The following is a 20,190-nucleotide window of genomic DNA, read 5'->3' on the forward strand; positions in this document are numbered from 1 at the left end:
TCTCAGTGAAATTGTAAAACCTGGGACTGTTGGAAAGGCTCATTAAGGTTCGGTTAGGATATATTGAGTTTGAAGTGCCCGTGGACCAAAGAGGATATGTCAAGTTCATATTTCAAGCATTATTTTTAGCTACTTCCTGTTTGCCCATAGTGTGTTGTGACTTAAAAAAAAAGGTTGTCATCAGAAAAGAAAGATTCTATTCAATATAAAATGTGCTTTCAAGAACAACATGCATCGTTTCTGTCAATGACTTAAAAAATATGGAAGGAAAATTCAAAGAAGGTCAGCTTTAATTATAAGTAAATAAATGAGTAACGGCCAGAAGAGTGAAAAGAAAAGGTGAGATGCTAACAGAGCATTCCTGCCACACGGGTGTCCTCAAATCACTTCTGGAGCTGAGACCAAAAGGAAACACTGGGCAGGCGGTGCTTCCAGAGGGAAGCATCAACCTGAGAGCGAATTACACTGTTTCTTCTGAAGTTAGAGAAAAGAAAAAGATTCTTGATGAAGTGTGCATAGTGATTTGGGCTTGTCTCAATTGAGGGAGCACACTTCAGTTCATTTTTGTGATTCCTTGGCAGTGAATTCAGTATGACAAGAAACAACGTGCGGAAGGGAGAGAGAAGAATAAATTCACACATGTTACTAAAGCTTTAATATCTTCTCACCCTAAACTTTTAGCCATCATTTTGAAAACCCCCCACGGAGTTTACTGTTTTCCTTTCTTTGGAGAGCTTGCTGACCAGGGAAAGATTTCAAAGTATTACTGGTGCCAGTTTGAATCTTTTGCTCTTTGCTTTCCTACCATGGCCTGTCACTTGGGCAGAGAAGATGGGGGGAGGGTGTGATTACATTCAGCCTTTGGGGAAGGGAGGGTCAGCTTTTATTTTCAGTATGGCCAACTGGAGGTCTAAAATGTGGGAAACTGTTTAATGTCCATGGCTTGTTGACCATAGCCCACAAGTTTGACTCATAACTTAATTTAAATTTAATTTATTCATTAATTCTCTTTTGTGGCAACATAGGAGATAGCACATCTCCAAATTTTTCATGATTCCCAAAGAAAAATCCTAAACTGACTTTTCTTCCATTTTATTGCCAAATTACATTTTAAGAAGTGCTCCTTGAAACTGTGTCCCCAGCACATGAAAGAAAATAAACATTGTTGGTGTAGGGTGCTGTTCATAGGCATTATTTCATTATCCCTCTGGAATAGAAATGGCTTCAGAGTCCGACAGACTTGTTTTGGGGACGGGAGATGTATATTGTTGTTGTTCCACACGGTGACCAGTTACTTTGTTCCAGCATTGACTACCGGGCCCGTTCAGTGTTTCTCATCTGCCTCCCTCCTACAGCACCTCTGCCCTCTACTGTGAACATGCTGAACTTCTCTTGTGTCTGGGTTCCTTCCTGATGATCTCAGATGGGATTGTCCTCAGTGCTGGCTCCAGACCCTCTGCTGGGAAGTGCCCTGGGAAGCCCGGGACTCCACCCAGCTCCACGCACTGACCCTGGGCCCGGGTCCTCTCTGCCTGCAGGGTGCATCTGAGGGCTGCTTGTTTGGTGTCACCTTTACCCTCTAAGACAGTGGTTTTCAAACCTTCCTTCACTGTGACCCACAATAAGAACCAAAGTGGACATCACAACACAATGTACACATAACTTTAACTCTACATGTGTAGATATGTAAGTAAAAGTTGCACAAATCACCCCTTGTATTTAAGTCATGCTTTGTAGTCTACTTTTTCCTATTCCATTCCATTCCATTAAATGACACTAAAAACATGCTGGTCATGACCCATGTTCATTCTACAACTTATTAATAGCTTATAATTTGTCATTTGTAATTTGAAAACTCTGCCTAACATTCTGACAAACACATGATTCCTTTTCAGAGAATCCCTCCTTAATATATCTCTGTTCTTGAATATCTACAGAGAGGGGACCACTTCGTTTTTTGAGGTGGCCACTTCATTCCTTAGTTCTAGTGTTTAGAGTACTTGGATGCCTTTTATTTTTTTTTCTTGTTCGATCGCTGTGGCTAGGACTTCCAGTGCTATGTTGAATAAGACTGGTGAAAGCGGACATCCCTATCTTGTTCCTGTTCTTAGAGGAAATAGTTTTAATTTTTCCCCATTGAGTATGATGTTGGCTATAGGTTTGTCATATATGGCCTTTATTATGTTGATGTATGACCCTCTATTTCCACTTTACTGAGAGTTTTGTGTGTGTGTTGTTTTTTTTTAATCAAAAAGGGGTGTTGGATTTTGTTGAATGCTTTTTCTGTGTCAATTGATATGATCATGTGTTTTTTGTCTTCCGGTTTGTTTATGTGATGTGTCACATTTATGGATTTGCGAATATTGTACCAACCTTGCATTACTGCACTTGATTGTTAAACAATTTAGATAACCTTTTAGAAATATAGCTATTTGTAGGCCAGATTTCATGATTTAGTAGTGATGAACCCAATGGTACCATGAGCTATTTTTATATGTATGCGAGTATTTTATTAAATTGAAAACTGCTTGGAATAAGTACCTGTATGTGGAAGGATATAAATTTTCACAGAAATTGCATAATAATATTTCCTAAAGAATGAGAATCCTATTAAATGTCCTTTTATCTATAAAAGTAAGTTTACTGGTTAATCAGATGTGTCAGAGTTTGGTGGGTGGTCACAGTTCATTGACATCAGCTTTATCACGGCTAGATGTATATGCTGTCATTTATAGATGCCACAGAGCTGGGAAATGAGTGACTTGGATTCTCTGCCTGGCTCACCAGTCACCATGAGTCAGTGGGGACTGTGTTCCGAACTCCCTGGCAGTGAGCTTGCAGTGTGAATTAATTTTTTCCTGGAAGTAGGGAATTAATTCACACTCTTCACAGTCTGTTTACAACCAGTACACACACTGGCAAGTTGACCAGCAAGGTGGCTTTGTCTGTGACCAAATGGTTAAGAAACTCATCGACCTTAGTCACTTTAGTACCAGTCTGTATCACCAGCACAGCTAACCAAACAGTGATATTATTCTGAAGTACCAAGGGATTCCTCAAAATCTCTGATTTCATAAGGATTGCATATTCACTGTCAACAGTGTGGCCTAGTTTTATAAGCTTGTTCCTTCATTTTTTCTTTTAACAAGAACACTTATTGGGAGTCTACTATGTACCAGACACTGTTATAGGATTGCAGATGCAATAGTGAATACAACAGGGCAGGGAAAATAACCCTGCTGTTGCAGAACTTAAGTTCCAATAAGGGATACTTGCACATACAGTATCACATACATATACATGTACATATGTGTATGTATACATATGTGTAGTAAGAACACCAAAAAATAAGGAAGGGAAATGAGAGGTTGTGGGTTGGGGAGTGATGTTGAACCTCCGATAAGGTGGCCAGACAAGACCTCACTAAGATCAGTTCTTTGATATAAACTTCTAAAGGAAGAACACGGTCTAGAAGAAGTCTCTCAGACATTGTTAAGTATTCTTAACTTGGGGTCTGTGGAGTTTGTATGGGGGAAATACTGCATCTTAATTTTTACTAACTCTAACTGAAATTTATTTCTTCCAAATCATAAATGTAGATAACCAACTACAGTACTATTGGGAGAACCTGTAACTTTTCACAGATAGAGGTCACAGATATGTTCATATCACACACAGTTACTATAAACATCTCAAAATAATATTTGTGCTCATCACTACTTACAAATTATGATAGTTAAATCTTGCTGTTAAATACTGTTATTTAATAAAGAAGCACATACCACAATTTAAAAAAGATACCTGTTTGAATAATTACACTTCAAAGTCAGAGATTTCCTTGTATCCCTGTGTATTTTAGCGTATGAAGCGTCAGACATCCTGAGAAAGAGGCTAACACTTCACGGAGTTGCCGAAGGAGGCTCCTGGCATAGAACTGTTAAGCTTTAGTTTAATCCCCGACTGAGCGCTTTCTTCCACCTCCCACAAGCACGGCACACTCTTCATTGTTTTCCTCTCGTAGAGATTACTCACATACATCCTGAGCAGATGGGGAGGGTTTTCTGGATAATTCCACAGCATTGTGACTGTGAAAGATCCTTCTTCGCTTCCTGTGTAACGCAGGCCACACACTGTTAAAACCCTCGCCGAACAATGCAGCAGGTCAAGCAGAAATGTGGCTTCTTAGAAAAATGGCAGTTTAAAAAACTTCACAGACCAGCTTTTAGGCTTCTCTGAAAGTTACCCAAAGGGCCTTAAAGGCAGTGCCGTTTATTTCATGAGAAGAAGGAGATGTAGAAATAGAATCAGTTCATTTCACTCATTTACATCTTTTTAAGCCAGTGTCTGCATCACAGTGTTGACCCAGAGGGTCTGTCCCGATTGAGAGGTCATAAGCTGTGAACCATGCCACCTTCACCTTGACCAGCCTGTGAGAAATAGGAAGGGACATACATGTTTGACCGTTTTAGCGAGGCAGTCATAGGCACAGGACCTGTCATGCAGGTAGAAAGGGGAGGGTGAGCCCTAGTTAACTGGGTATGCCAGAGAATTTTTGCCTTGCTGCTACATGTTATGTGCTTCAGATCTCTTTGGATATATTCGTCTACCTCTCAGCAAGAGGGAAAAAATCAAATGTAAAAATTCCCAGCATCTTGATATTGCTGGGAACATCAAGAGAGAAACTCTGTAATTTTCACATTAAACTTGACGCTGGTCTAAGGTAGAGGGAAGTTGACTCTGTGTCATTAAACCGCTTGGATTATATCTCCAGTTGCGTCCTTTAGTTCTGAGTAATAGACACACAAAAGGTGTGATGAAAGCTGTGAGCCCTGTGGCACTCATTTGCCGGCTTCTCTTCCTCTCCAGGTTGGTGAAAGATGCTCCCTGGGATGAAGTCCCGCTCGCTCACTCCCTGGTGGGTTTTGCCACTGCCTATGACTTCTTGTACAACTACCTGAGCAAGACACAGCAGGAGAAGTTTCTTGAAGTGATTGCCAATGCCTCGGGCTATATGTATGAAACCTCATACAGGAGAGGATGGGGATTTCAATACCTGCACAATCATCAGCCCACCAACTGCATGGCTCTGCTCACAGGAAGCCTAGTTCTCATGAACCAAGGTGAGTGTGGACACAGCTGAGGGACGCCCGGGCTGACACGAGTCGTGGTTGCCATGTTGTGAATAAAGCATTTTAAAAAATACATTTTTATTGATTTCAGAAAAAGGAAGGGAGAGGGGAGAGAGATAGAAACATCAATGATGAGAGAGAATCATTGATCGGCTGTCTCCTGCATGACCCCTACTGGGGATCGAGCCTGCAACCCAGGCATGTGCCCTGACCGGGAATTGAACCGTGAGTTCCCTGGTTAATGTGTCAACGCTCGACCACTGAGCAACACCAGCCAGGCATGAGCAAAGCATTTTTTTATAACTAGTCTTGGTACATGTTCATACTTGATCCTAAGTCTAGGAGATGAAGTAATACCTAGGGCATCGCTTAGAGAATTGAGAGACATCTTCCTTCATTTCTGCTAGTTATATTAGCATGAAGGTTATTTAATTATGGCTTTTTGATTGTCCCAAGCCATGTTTTTAAAATATGTTTTTATTGATTTTAGAAAGGGAGGAAGGGAGAAGAGGGAGAGAAAGAAACACTGATGTGAGAAACATCTATCAGTTGTCTCCTGCATGCCCCCTACTGGGGATTGAGTTCACAACCCTGGCATGTGCCCTGACTGGGACTCCAACCAGCGACCCTTTGGTGCATGGGACAACGCTCAACCACCTGAGCTACACTGGCTAGGGCCCAAGCCATATTCTTACAGCACAGGACCAGTGGTAAATACTGATTTCTCCAGAGAATTTTGACAGTGAAGTCAGCCATCCTGGATAAATGGAGTTTTTAAAAGCTAAACAGGTGGCTTATTATTTGAAATGAATATTCCTTGCACACATGTGTATCATTACATCAGTACTTTTATTCTCTAAAGACTTCAAACTACCAATGTGGATCACTTAGGTCAAATTTGGAAGTAGCTTTTGTGGATTGTATAGCTATTTTGCCTTAATGTATAACATAATTGCTAGTATTAGATTTTCTTGGTTCTTATAATTCTGTCTTAATTACAACTCTGGTGGAAGTCTATAAATGACTAAGTAAGATTATATTTAAGAAAAGCAGCTCTAAGAACACAATGAATTATAAGGATATTAAATATATACTTGGAGCTGGCAAGTCTAAAAGGATTTAACTCTTATATTCCCCATAAGAATATGAATTCTCACATCAACCATATAAGGTAGCTGGGATTTTTAACCCACTTCTGGTCAAACTCAAAGGTCAACCTCTTTTCACTATATTTTGTTGCCTCTCTGGGAATAGAAATTTAATTTCTAGCAATAAGGAAAGCTTAATTAAGAGGGTGAATTTTCATGCTAGCTTCCTTTGCCCCCTACTCTCACAAAAGCTAAATTTAATCCCAAGGTCTGTGGCTGGTTCAGATTGGAGGAAAACTTGTACGACTTTCCTGGTAGGAGTTTTCCTATGTATTTTTTTCCTGACTAACGTTATTTATAAGAAGACCGGGTAGAAAAAAGGGTGAAATCTCTGGTTTTGCACATCTCAGTTACGCTGGTAGTCCTCACTTTCTTGGCGTACTCCCTCCAGCCTTAGGAGCTACTTTGGTCAGGCTGTTGCAGTATTCCATGTTCTCCAGACCAGCCTGCAGGTACTGACTGAGGTAGCGTAGAGCACACCTGAAGTTACACTGGATTCACATAAAATCTCCAAAGAGGGAGGATTAGGCTTTTCTGTCTGTGCTGCTAACCCTCTCTAAGTCTTGGTGCATGGAAATCACAGGACCACATGTAAGCAGTTCACACATCAAGAGGAAAGAAGAGAGATGTGAAATGTTCAGATGATTGCCCAATAGTTATAATAGCACCAGGGAATTAAATAAGAGGTACCACGAAGCTATGGTTACATACCAATCGAGTATAATACGTTTGAGTTCAAAAGAACAATATTCTTTAAGTGAGTTTGAGAAGGTTCATGGAACTTTGAAGGATGGGTAGGATTTGGTGAGTGAAAACGATGAAGAACATTCTAGGTAAGGTATGTGGATGGTGGAAGCATAGCATCAGTAACAGCAATGGTACGTCATATGACAGATTTGAAGTTTTCCAAGTATGTTGGGGGACATTGCCTCATCTCCTGAATAGGGTTTTTATAAGGAAAAAAACAAGGAAAATCAGGTTGTGTGATGTCCTGGGAGCAGTGAGCATCAGTCGCCTTGGTGTCTGGTTGCAGATGGAGGCTACAGAGAAGGAAAATATGAAGATGATTGGAATTTAAAACCCTAACGATTAGAGAACGGAAATGAAAAGTATCCAGAAGGTGGGCATGCCAGGTGTGGAGCTGGGTGGGAGACAGATCCAGGGTACAATTAACAGTCACCTCTGACCAGCGAGCCTGAGAATGGTGTTTCCACATGAGGTGGGAGCAAGGACTGACTTAGCCTGGGTCTGTGGTGTACTGGGCCTCTGGAAGCCCCACGCCCAGCACACTAGAGCCATGGCGGGGTGCTCAGCACTGATGGTCACACACCCGTCTGTGGGAGTGAAGCAGTAAGACTCCACCCACATCAGGAGGCAGTGAGCTTAATTTTATCCTCAGGGGTTGTGTGTTTTAAATACAAGAAAACAAACCTTAAATCTCAAGACCAGGGCTCAGATCAAAGTTCTGTTCCTTTTCAGTCATGTGTCCAAGGTCTTGAACAAGTCAACCTTTCTGTAACTTTGGAGTAATAATGCATCATTGAGCTATTAAAAGGATTAAGTAGGATTATGTTCAGTGCTGTGTAAATTACAAATGTTATAAAAATGCGAGGAGTTGTTATTGTTACTTAAATGCTAGTCTCGCAAGAATTATAGAAAGCTAGCATTTATGTTGTAAGGATTTTGAAAAAGTGTTTAGACCTTTAATTTTCATTTGGGGAGATTGAAGAATGTGACAGGTTGAAGAAATGCTTGAACAAAACCACGTAGCTCATTTTTGGCAGATTCTGGACTCCCGGCTGATGTTTTTGGCCCTTAAGTTGCCACTTCAATGGTCGCTTCACCCCATTGGGCTGCCTTTTCAGATCCTAGGGAATCTAAAGGCACAAAAGAATGTGAGAAATTGTTGTCTGAGGATAGAACAAATTGAAGACTGCCCATTTAGCCTTTATAGTATTTGTAGTTATTACAAATCCTATAAAATAATGGTGAAAGTTTTATAAAGTGATAAACTTCAAAAAATATATTCAAGTTGTAGTTTTTAGTAAAATTGAATTAAAAATCTTAATATACAGATATTTTCCTGCCAGCATAAAGTTATGTGCAATTTGTGATCTTAGATGTGATGTGGTTTCAATTTTTTAAAGATTGGAAAATGACTGATGTTCACTTAAAGGTTTATCTTCATGTAATTAATAAATGACCTGTATTCAAGAACTTCTTAACTTACATCCTAAACCCATCACAATCCCGGATTAGCAGGATGTTCTTTATAACGTTGATAAGTGGGAGTTTTACAAAATGCAGTTTGTAATATAAAGGAGTCAGATAACCCAGAGGGTTTTATTTGGCCACATTTTTGTGTATGTTTGTTACAGCCTGAGTCATTGTTTCCACGTGTTTCCATCCTTCAGGCTATCTTCAAGAAGCCTACTTATGGACCAAACAAGTTCTGACCATCATGGAGAAGTCTCTGGTCTTGCTCCGCGAGGTGACGGACGGCTCCCTCTATGAAGGGGTCGCGTACGGCAGCTACACCACCAGATCACTCTTCCAGTACATGTTCCTCGTTCAGAGGCACTTCGACATCAACCACTTTGGTCACCCGTGGCTTAAGCAACACTTTGCCTTTATGTATAGAACCATCCTGCCAGGTATAGTGAGGAATCACAAGTGGATCAACGTTAACTATTGTCATTTTTCCTGATTATGAAAATGGGCTAGAGAAATGTGGGGTTTGAGTCATATTGCAATTAGAGGGATTAAAAAAAAAATCAAAATAGAATTCAACGTAAGAGTTACATAGCCAGAACATCTTGGGAGTTAAAGGGGGGATTTGTGATTAGGTATTGTAAATCTTGGAGCATGACAGATCAAATAGAATGTGTAGCCGCCACAGACCTTTTATTTTTGTATGTGTAAACCATGCATACATGTACAACATTCATTTTCATGAATCAAAACAATATAAACATTTATGATTACATGTTCATTTTCTTTTATATGTGACCCCCTGATCAATCCTATTTTGGCTTTTAATTCATAATTTTTTCTTCCAAACTATATAGACAGGATTCAAAATGAAATATTACACCTATGTATGTAAGTTGGGGCTTTAGTATTTTCTTTAAGTATTTTATTGAAATAAATAGTATAAAATATAGGAATATAGTCAAAAAGTGAATTTGTATAAAACTAGTCTCTTGTTGCTGTGTAGCTTAGTCTTCTAGGAGAACTGGCTCAAAAAAAAAAAGTTATATATGATTTAAGAACTGATTTATTTCTAAGAGAGCCTTGTAACTCTTATTTCTAAACAGGACTTAAAAAAAAATTTAGGAGGTAGTTTTTCATCAAGATGAGTTCCCCTCCTCCCTCCAGTGAAATGAAGTTTTCAGATGATGATTCTAGAATTACAGTAAAAAATTCAGTATTTAAATCTTTTTGCTGTGGTTGTACACACGTGGATTGGATAGAATCTCCATTATTGGGTTAGTTTTTCAAAAATAATACAGAGCAAAAGAACCATATTAAAATTTAGTTTAGACTTTACATTCAAAAATCTGTTTTATTGCTTATTCTTAGACATACCAGAGCGACCTGTTTTATAGTTTATGTTGATAACCAAAGGCCTTTAATGGTCTCGGTGTTCTGTAATTTGAGCTGAGATCTAACAGCCAACCGCAGCAGGGCTGGGGTCTGCTGTAAGCTGTGTACGAAGCTGCTGCTTAAGCTGGAAAAGACAGCATGAACACCTCTAAGGAGAGGATTCAAATATTTGTGTCCATTAACTCAACAAACCTTTCTTGAACACCTATGTGGTGGGCAGGAGATTCAAAGAGGAATAAAACATATCATCCGCTTTCAGAAGATTCAGAAAATCACATTTTATAATAAGACTTATTTAGAAAAGCAGTTACTAGACTGTTAGAAGCAAAAATATTAGCTGTAAATGACGGAAATACAGTCATGGTGACATTTGGAAGGGATTCTGTGTTCGGTCAATCTGCTTCAACCTTCCTCTTTTTCTCTCCAGCGGCTATTCGAGTGACTAGTACTGTCTGACCCAGAGTTTTCGCCCTTCTTCTTCTTTTAAGAATGTCTGGAGCATATCCTGTCTTCCCTGCTTTTATTTTTCTGACCCATTTCAGTATGATACTTGCTTTTCCTCTCTTTTCTTTAACGTCCAGCAATACGCACTGGCAGGATCTCTGTGGGAATTAAGTTTTCTTCCTGTGGAAACTCAGTTTCTCCCCTACACCTTATAACTCCCGCTTGATTGGAGGGCAAATTGAGGCATTTCTGTTATTGTCTTGGCGTAGGATGTGGGATGAGTTGGTAGGAGAGCTGTTGCTCATCTGAAGTCCAGGAACTCATCATGCACAAGAGGATGGTGTATGTATCTGTGCAAACATAGCTGCACATAGTATGGGCCCTGGAAATCGAGGAAGGTGGGCAGTGTGTGTCATTAGTGTGGCATTTCCATCACCAATGACAAGTTACCACATAGCAAATACACACTTGCACGCAAGATTTGTGGAAGACCTTAATTGGTCTGGGGTGGAGTGTGGGCCTTGTGGTTTCATTTGTCATTTTTATCCAAGACACACTTGATTCTAATTTGCAGGCAGGATTGAAAATCATTGTTTAGACCTTTATGGGAATGTGCAGTTTTAAACTGACCTTAGTTCTGTAAAACCTCTTTCCCCAGGATTTCAGAGGACTGTGGCCATTGCAGACTCAAATTACAACTGGTTTTATGGCCCAGAAAGCCAGTTAGTGTTCCTGGATAAGTTTGTCCTGCGGAACGGCAGTGGTAACTGGCTGGCTGACCAGATCCGGAAGAACCGCGTGGTGGAGGGCCCAGGGACCCCCTCCAAAGGGCAGCGCTGGTGCACTCTCCACACGGAATTTCTCTGGTATGACACGTCGCGTGGGCTTCGGGAAGAGATTGTACCCAGGGGTACAGGTGTGCTCGTTTTTTGCCTTTAAAAAAACACAAACACAAAAACTAATCTAAAGCACTTTATGCCACCTCAGCACTTGCAAATTCAATTCCTATCACAGTGTTTGAAACTCTGCCTGAAACATTTCCTGACATTTAAATCTCATTACTGTTTGCCGTTTGATTTTCGTACGTTAGAGATGTCCTAGGCTCACACTGTTTTACAGATATGCCTGTTTTGATTTACATCATTTTTTTAATACTTTCTTTTTATATATATATATATATATATATATATATATATATATATATATATATATATTATTGATTTTTACAGGGAGGAAGGGAGAGGGATAGAGAGCTAGAAATGTCGATGAGAGAGAAACATCGACCAGCTGCCTCCTGCACACCCCCTACTGGGGATGTGCCCGCAACCAAGGTATATGCCCTTGACCGGAATCAAACCTGGGACCTTCCAGTCCGCAGGCCGACGCTCTATCCACTGAGCCAAACCGGTTTCGGCAGATTTACATCATTTTTGAAATTGTATAAAGAGAAAACCATTAACTAAATTTAGACTGGGTTATTCTGATAATCACACCCCAGAAAAGGTAGTAAAATGTTTTGTTTTGGTAAATGAAGCATTATAATCTGCTAAGAGCAAAGCTGTTACTAAATTTTCAAAACTAAAAGTGTTTGACAGTATTTGACAGTTTCACTTTGATAATAAAAGAACCATGTAATATTTTTTTGCCTTAATCTTTTAAGCCAGAAAGAGAACCAGTGTCTCCTTTTTAAAGTCCTGCCAAATATATTACCGGCATCCAATAAATGAAGGTAAAAATTACAGGGAACTAGTTGATAATTAATCTCTTACGTCTTTTCAAGCTTTTGACACTTGCATTCACCTCCAGAATAAGCTTCTGTGGTGTGATTGCTTCCCTTCATTATTTTTTAAATTTTAAACAATTAAGAGAAAAATAACACTAGAAAAGAGGTAACTGTCTCTAGTTTAACCAGCATTTTTAAAAACTGTATTCACCGGTGAACTAAATATATTACTATGCAACCATTCTTGACTCCTTTTAGGGGGATAAAGTAGTTATTTATTGTGTTTTCACTTTCCCATAAATAAGCAACCGAGAGAGTTCTATAACGCTTGACTATAGGGGTCCGATTCATGCTCAGTCTGACTTGGTTCAAAACCTGCCTGATAGGAGTATGCCAACTGGCCAAAACCTGAAAGGAGGGTGGAAAATGCAGCTTGTGTCTGGATTTGGTAAATCACAACAGGAAGCAAACCTTATTATACCAGGCCTGAGGAGAGACACGTTTTCTGATGTTCTGAACTGAGACTAGAACAACAGATGAAACAGCCACAAACACCAATGAGATTAACTCTGCCATATGCGATTGGTTCACTGTAGAACAGTCTCTGCGAGCTAATGACACAGGTCTGCCTTTCTGCCCTTGAGCAGGAAATTGTATGAAACCGTCAAGGCTGTTATTTCAAATCCTCAAAAGCAAACAACCATGTTTATTATTGTTTTTGTGGCCTTTCTGAATCAAAAACCTGTGTTCTTAATCACTTGGAAGTTTAATGTTAATTTTTTTTATTACTTGATAATAAACACTTATCCTAAATAAAATATCCTAAATAACAGGTCATTTCTTGTCCAATATGCATGACATCATCTGTAGATTAAAATAAAACCTTTAGATCTGGGCTAAGCAGTGGTAGCCACAATTAGAAATCCTCAGTATTAAGTTTCCTGAATTGCATCTATTTATATTTTTAGGTGTGGTAGTCACAGTAAATTGTATCTAATATGTGAAGATCAACTCTATTTAAATTAAATTTTAGAGGGTAAAAAGTACGCTGCCAAACTTTAATAATGCTATTTATTGTAGAAAAATATTTCATTGCAACTCAAAGCGTGTTAGGTTCTAGATCCAAACACAGGGTTCCCTAGAATAAGAGTGCCTCAAGCTAGAGGTTTGGGTGAAGTGCTTGATTTTATGATCCATGAGCCCCAGTCATTTGGATGGCAGCTCTGGCATGGTTAAGTGAAGAAGGTTCATCTAGTCATTAGCAGCAGTAATCATTTCAGGCTCAAATCCAAGGATGGCACGTTGGAAAGATATTCTCCTCTCCTTTCACCAAGGGTGTTAGTTCCCCTGCACAGTGTGACCACCCACGGGTGTTCTCAGAAACGTCCCTACTACGGTCTGCACTGCCAGCGCTCTGGGTCGCATCCGTGTGTTCCGATGTGTTATTTTCACTTCCACCAGAAAACCAATTAATTTTTAAAAAAATGAATTCTTTCAGGTACGATGCCAGCTTGAAATCTGTCCCTCCTCCAGACTTTGGCACCCCGACATTGCATTACTTTGAAGACTGGGGCGTTGTGACTTACGGAAGTGCGCTGCCTGCGGAACCTAATCGGTCTTTTCTTTCCTTCAAGTCGGGAAAACTTGGGGGACGTGCAATATACGACATTGTCCACAGAAACAAATACAAAGACTGGATCAAAGGCTGGAGGAATTTTAATGCGGGGCATGAGCATCCCGATCAGAACTCATTTACTTTCGCTCCCAATGGCGTGCCTTTCATTACCGAGGCTCTCTACGGGCCCAAGTACACCTTTTTCAACAACGTCCTGATGTTTTCCCCCGCTGTGTCCAAGACCTGCTTTTCTCCCTGGGAAGGCCAGGTCACAGAGGACTGCTCATCAAAATGGTCTAAATATAAGCATGACCTGGCAGCCAGCTGCCAAGGGAGAGTGGTCGCAGCAGTGGAAAAAGATGGAGTGGTTTTCATTCGAGGAGAAGGTGTGGGGGCTTACAACCCCCAGCTCAGTCTGAAGAACATTCAGAGGAATTTGATCCTCCTACACCCACAGCTTCTCCTCCTCGTGGATGAAGTCCATCTGGGGGAGGAGAGCCTCTTGGAGACGGCGACGAGCTTCTTCCACAATGTGGACCTCCCTTTCGAGGAGACAGCGGTGGACGGGGTCCACGGGGCCTTCATCAGGCAGCGAGATGGGCTCTATAAAATGTACTGGATGGATGACACTGGCTACAGCGAGAAAGCAACTTTCGCTTCCGTGACCTACCCGCGGGGCTATCCCTACAACGGGACAAACTACGTGAATGTCACCATGCACCTCCGAAGTCCCATCACCAGGGCAGCTTACCTCTTCATCGGGCCATCGGTGGACGTTCAGAGCTTCAGCATCCACGGAGACCCTCAGCAGCTGGACGTGTTCATAGCCACCGGGGAGCACGCCTATGCTGTGTACCTTTGGCCAGGTGAGCCCCCGGGACAGCCTGCCTTTGCACAGGTCATTGCCGATCGCCAGGAAATTCTGTTTGACCGGAGTTCGGCCATCAGGAGCACCCCTGTGCCTGAGGTGAAGGACTATGCTGCCGTGGTGGAGCGGAACCTGCAGCATTTTAAGCCCGTGTTCCAGCTGCTGGAGAAGCAGATCCTGTCCCGCGTCCGCAACACAGCCAGCTTCAGGAAGACCGCCGAGCGCCTGCTGAGATTTTCAGACAAGAGACAGACGGAGGAGGCCATCGACAGGATTTTTGCCATCTCGCAGCAGCAGCAGCAGCAGCAGCAGCAGCAACGCAAGTCCAAGAAAAACCGAAGGGGAGGCAAACGCTATAAATTTGTGGATGCCGTCCCCGATATCTTTGCCCAGATCGAAGTCAATGAAAAAAAGATTCGGCAGAAAGCTCAGATTCTGGCGCAGAAAGAACAGCCCGTCGATGAAGATGAAGAAATGAAAGACCTTTTAGATTTTGCAGATGTGACGTACGAGAAACACAAAAACGGTGGCCTGATGAAAGGCCGGTTTGGACAGGCGCGGATGGTGACGACCACGCACAGCAAAGCCCCGTCCCTGTCCGCTTCTTACACCAGACTCTTCCTGATTCTGAACATCGTTATTTTCTTTGTCATGTTGGCAATGCAACTGACTTATTTCCAGAGGGCCCAGAGCCTGCATGGCCAGAGGTGTCTGTATGCAGTCCTTCTGATAGATAGTTGTATTTTATTATGGTTGTACTCTTCTTGTTCCCAGTCACAGTGTTAGCACTGAAGCTGTCAATCAGTCATTGGTGGTCACAAATCTATGCCAAAAAAAAAAAAAAATCGCCCCAGTTACTGTTTTTTTTTTTTCTCTCAGATTCATTTTAACAAATTAAGGGGAAGGTATCTTCACACAAGAAAGCAAGGGCACAGGGAAATCAGAATTGAAGTAGGTAAAGAATTTGTCAAAGGAATAAAAGTAGTTTGGATGTCACGTGATGTTTCTGGAAGTGTTTGGCTTGACTAATTTAGTGGTCCATATAATACTACTCTTAAACACAAAGTCCGGTTTTAAGTAATTTTTAAGAAACAAAAAAGACTTAGGATTGAATCTTATTGATATTAATTTAATGCTATTAGCAATCTTCAGATACTATTTTATGAAAAGACTGAAGCACACAATTCTGAGAAATACAGACTTTTTAAAAATGGTGTAGCCATGTTAAAAAAATCCATGTTGCTAAGTCCTGGTATGGCGGTGCCATCTTCCTGGGAGAGTAGTTCCTTAGTTAAGTGAATAACAGCACTTGTGTATTGAATTACTATGCAGATAACATGGTAAAATGATGGCAGAAAAATCATTAAAAAGTTAAGATATACTTCCAGTAGAATACACGTATGTATGAATGACTGTTTGCTTAATGATGTCCATTTCTGCACACACATAACTGATTGCTTTTATGCATCCATTGGTTATTCAGATAAGACAATTTCAGATAACTTGATTTCCTATTTTCTTTTTATGGAAACTTGCTGTGGACCTAGTGACTAAACTTCAAAATAAAGTATTTTATATCCTGAACATTGATTTTAATACCAAAGAAGATGGGGAAGCTAAAATTTGGATATGATTCTTATGTTTTTTAATAGAAAATTTTCTTTAAATTTATTTTGTTTAATAAACATCGTAATTGTGATTTTTTCAATAGTATCCGTCGTCTTTGTTCCATCACATTTAGCAGCAGTTTTGAAAACTTTGAAGAGAAACGTTTATTTGGGCATGCATTAATTAAACTTATAAAGTAGTATTTGAATTGAAAGAAGAAATTTCTCTGCTTATTTGCCTTTCTGTTGTTTAAACATTTCAAACAAAAGCCAACTTCTGATATTTGAGTAATGCCATACTTTTAAAAGCATAAAGTTTTCTTATTTATTTGCAGTCAAGTCCTCAGGAGGTTAACAGCAGCACAGAGTACAGTCCTGGAAACATATTCCACAGTTTATACTTTGGCATAAGAAAACGATATACTTAAAAGGAACTGAAGAGGAAATTAACTATCTTACATTCAGCATAGTTGACTCTTCTCCATTTCTCCCCTGAAAATACGTTTGGCTCACATTTTACGTTAAGGTCGCATTCACTGATCTGCACATCTGAAGTCATAATGGTGATCTTTTCCTTTTACGTCTCTTTTTTTGTTCGTGGAAATACGAGTGTGTAACGGAAAACAAGAACACAGAGAAACTTTTATGAGCACCTTTTTTGCGGTTCTAATTTTGAACCTTCTTACATAAATGAAACACACGTTTGGCTTTTAACTGTGCTTCACTCATTATACTTGGAATCTAGAACATGACTGATGGGGAAGTATTTTTTTTTTTCTCGCATGGAAAAGGCCTCCAGGGAGGATGTCATTACACACTGTTTAAAAGAATAATGTTTTCAAAAGAAGAATGCTTCCGTTTGTCCTGCCTGGATGCTGTTACTGGGATTTAAACTTGCTTTATGTGACAGATTCTCCGTTTACTTAACCTCATTCGACATTCCTCTCTTCTACTCTTTCTCATTCAAAACCATGAATTGTCTGAAATGATCAAAAGCAAATTTTGAAAAAAAAAAGGGGAAATTGCCCTTGGAGGCTACCAAGCAAACCTGATCTGAGATCCAAACACTCAGGCCTACTTTCTAATCGAGATGAAAAGTGTAAGCAAGTGCCAAACCCAGCTTTCCTTTTGTTTTCATTAGTTTGAGGGCAGATGATAAATTAGTTTGAAAGTAATTTTTAAAAATGTGGTCATTGTGCATCTTTAAAAACAATTAATGAGTGGGCTTTTTACCCTTCTACTGGACCTCATATCTACTTCACTTAAAAAGCAATTTCCCCAGGCAGTGACTTACGTGGGTGAGTGAAAAATAATGCTGAAGCTAATCACTGCTCTTCAGACAGGCGTGTTTTATATCAGGGCTCGTGCATAGTTGATTAAGACTAAGGAGCTCTTTGTATCTTCCAGAAAACCCAGCAATGTTAAATCTCCCTTGTAACTGAGTGATCAATTATGGAATCTGTTTCTGTGCTGCTCAGTCTGAAAGGAGTGTTTCAAGTTCATGGGATAATCTGTGAGCTGTTGTTCAGGGCATTGGCAGGACTTTCAGTCCCAGCCTTAGAGAAAATTTGGGAATCGTTAGCATACAGAGCTTGTCTGTGCAGCGGAAGGGACATATTCCCCTTTTGGTAACTGATTAAGTTAATAAACAGCCGTGATGATCGATGAGATCTGTTGTCTGCTGAAAGAACATTCTCTTAAGATCGTTGTCATAATTGACAATGAAGTCAGAAGGAAGACCTTATTCTGTGACTTTTTAATAATTAAAGTGTATTGTCTAGAATATTGAATTATTCCACGACATTTGTCCTAACTTAGTAAAAGGACCCAATGTCCTAAGGTTATTAGAAAATTGTTTTAACAGATTATGCTCACTGAATAATATGTTTTAAAAAGAAGAGTTTCCATTATCACTGTTTTTAAAAATTTCTTCATAGTTCACAAGCCACCCACAAAGGAATCTTAAATTTCTCCAAACTTTTAAGAGGATTCAAGTTATGAAATATACAGGAGTGGGTAAAAACAGATTAGTAATAGTAATAACACACTAATCTTACCTAATAATAGACAAACATGTAAATTGATCATACCTCTGTTACGCCCACAGCCAATCAGGAGTGAGTATGCAAATTGACTTGACAAAGATGGTGGGTTAGTTTGCATATGCAGGTGCCAAGCGGTCGGGAGGGGTGGGGCACCTGCTATGAGGGGCGGAGGTGGTGGCAGAGGGAGCTACAGTAGCGGTGCTCCGGACAGGAGCGAGGACTTGCAGGCTCCTGGGCAGCCGGGAGCGAAGCCAGGGGAAGGAAGGCCTATTCTTGCACAAATATCGTGCAACGGGCCTTTAGTTAATAAATAATACAAGAAGAGCAAACAACAGATAAACTAAGACCATCATAGGAAAACTAGAGTATATGGTCATTTGTGTCAGAGATTAATTCAGGAAATAAAAGGGGCTAGGGAGGTGTGTGAAGGTCCAGCTTTAAGTTTATTTAGTGCTAAAAAAGGAACTGAGCTCTGATTGAGCCTCCAAAACCTGCAGATAAAGAAGCTGGGCTCAAGCAAGGGGCTAACCTCTCCCGTTCCCTGTCCTGTGTTTATCCCTGTGCTTAGTTCATTTTCTGGGCACAGCCCATTGACCTGATTCTCTCTTAAGTTCATGTTGAGAAGAGGTCAGTTTCTGCAGCTTATTTAGCTTACTGGCCAAGATGGCCTCTTTACCAGCCACATTTCAGCTAGATATTTGCTTTATGTTACATAACTTCCACAAAATACTGACTAGTTTTCAGGAAATGACAGAGAAAGCATGCATTCCACTACATGGCCTAAGTATTTCATTTTGGGTCATTTAATGGACAGGTTTGAACACTGCTAAACAAGGTGTCATCACAATGTGAAGAGTAGAAGTTGAAGTTGCATTATAACTTTGCTGTTATTTTTCTTGGCGTTGTAGTTTCCCTCCATGTTTTGAGGGGTGTGTGTGTGTGTGTGTGTGTGTGTGTGTGTGTGTGTGTGGTTTTGAAAAATCATTGAGGCGGTGCTGATATTGCCCCCATTTTCCATACACTCACTCTATGGGATGGTTTCCTCCTAGTTGGAAATCAGTGCAAGCAGTGGGGAGCCATTGATGGATTTTCTTTCTTTTTTTTAGCTTTTATATTGAATTTATTGCCATGAAATTGGTTAACAAAATTATATAGCTTTCAGGTGTGCGATTCTGTAATACATCATCTGTATATTGTATTGTGTGTTCACCACCCCAAGTCAAGTTTCCTTGCATCACCATTTATCCCCCTATATCGTCTTCTACTCCTCTCCCCGCTTTCCATCTGGTAATCACCATACTGTTGTCTGTGTCTGTGAGTTTTTTTTCCCCTCTCTTAATTCCTTTACCACTTTCACCCAGCCCCTCAATCTCCCTCCAACAGGATTTTCTTTTTTAAATAATCAGGTTCGCAATTTGCTTTAGCTTCGACATAGAGGGTAGACCCAATGGGGGAGAGATTAGGAGGCTATTTTGATCATCTAAGTAAGAGATAACCAGCTTCTTAACTAAGTCCAGAGAGGGACTATTTAAGGCCTAGCTCACAGGTAAAACACGTGACCAAAGGAATGTATATTCTGTGGGAGTATTGGTCAAAAGATGATAAACCTAGGGACACCTAGGATGTCTGTGTCTCTGAGTCCCATTTACTCTAGAAGAACATGGTTGCCTGCCATGGCTATACCCCCATTCCCTGACTTTCTCTTAATAAACCTAGGAAACTGTCCACATCTTCCTGCCATTTTTATTTTAAGCCAGTTGTTTTTTTTTTTCAGCAGGGACTCCTGGACTGGCGTGGTGGGAGTGCAGGGTGAATCCTGGAGGGTGGTGGGAAACAAGCCTGGAAGGGTAAAGAAGGGGCTGGAGGGGATGTCCTCCTTTCTCCCCTCCACTTTATTTTTCAAAAATAGTGCCAATTGTCTGAGCATTTGGATTAACCAGGCAATTGGAGTAACTTCGAAATGGGTAAAGTAAAGATGCCACTCTGTCTCCAAGGCTCTAGAAAC

At 40.4% G+C, this 20,190-nt stretch overlaps 1 protein-coding gene across 5 annotated transcripts in view; it reads left to right on the forward strand.

Annotated features, from left to right (window-relative positions):
* DSE (dermatan sulfate epimerase) overlaps positions 1-16,237 on the forward strand; it is a 55,272-nt gene extending 39,035 nt beyond the window's left edge. For all 5 annotated transcript variants that reach the window (XM_079781571.1, XM_079781572.1, XM_079781569.1 and 2 more), the window contains 4 exons: positions 4,867-5,120; positions 8,692-8,931; positions 10,986-11,193; positions 13,549-16,237. In XM_079781571.1, coding sequence (XP_079637697.1) covers positions 4,867-5,120; positions 8,692-8,931; positions 10,986-11,193; positions 13,549-15,319 — 2,473 coding nt within the window. In that variant the 3' untranslated portion in view covers positions 15,320-16,237. The remainder of the gene's footprint in view (positions 1-4,866; positions 5,121-8,691; positions 8,932-10,985; positions 11,194-13,548) is intronic.
* The last annotated feature ends 3,953 nt before the right edge of the window (positions 16,238-20,190 follow it).

Source organism: Cnephaeus nilssonii (genome assembly GCF_951640355.1).
Source record: "Cnephaeus nilssonii genome assembly, chromosome: 9".
In the NCBI taxonomy this organism is placed as follows: domain Eukaryota; kingdom Metazoa; phylum Chordata; class Mammalia; order Chiroptera; family Vespertilionidae; genus Cnephaeus; species Cnephaeus nilssonii.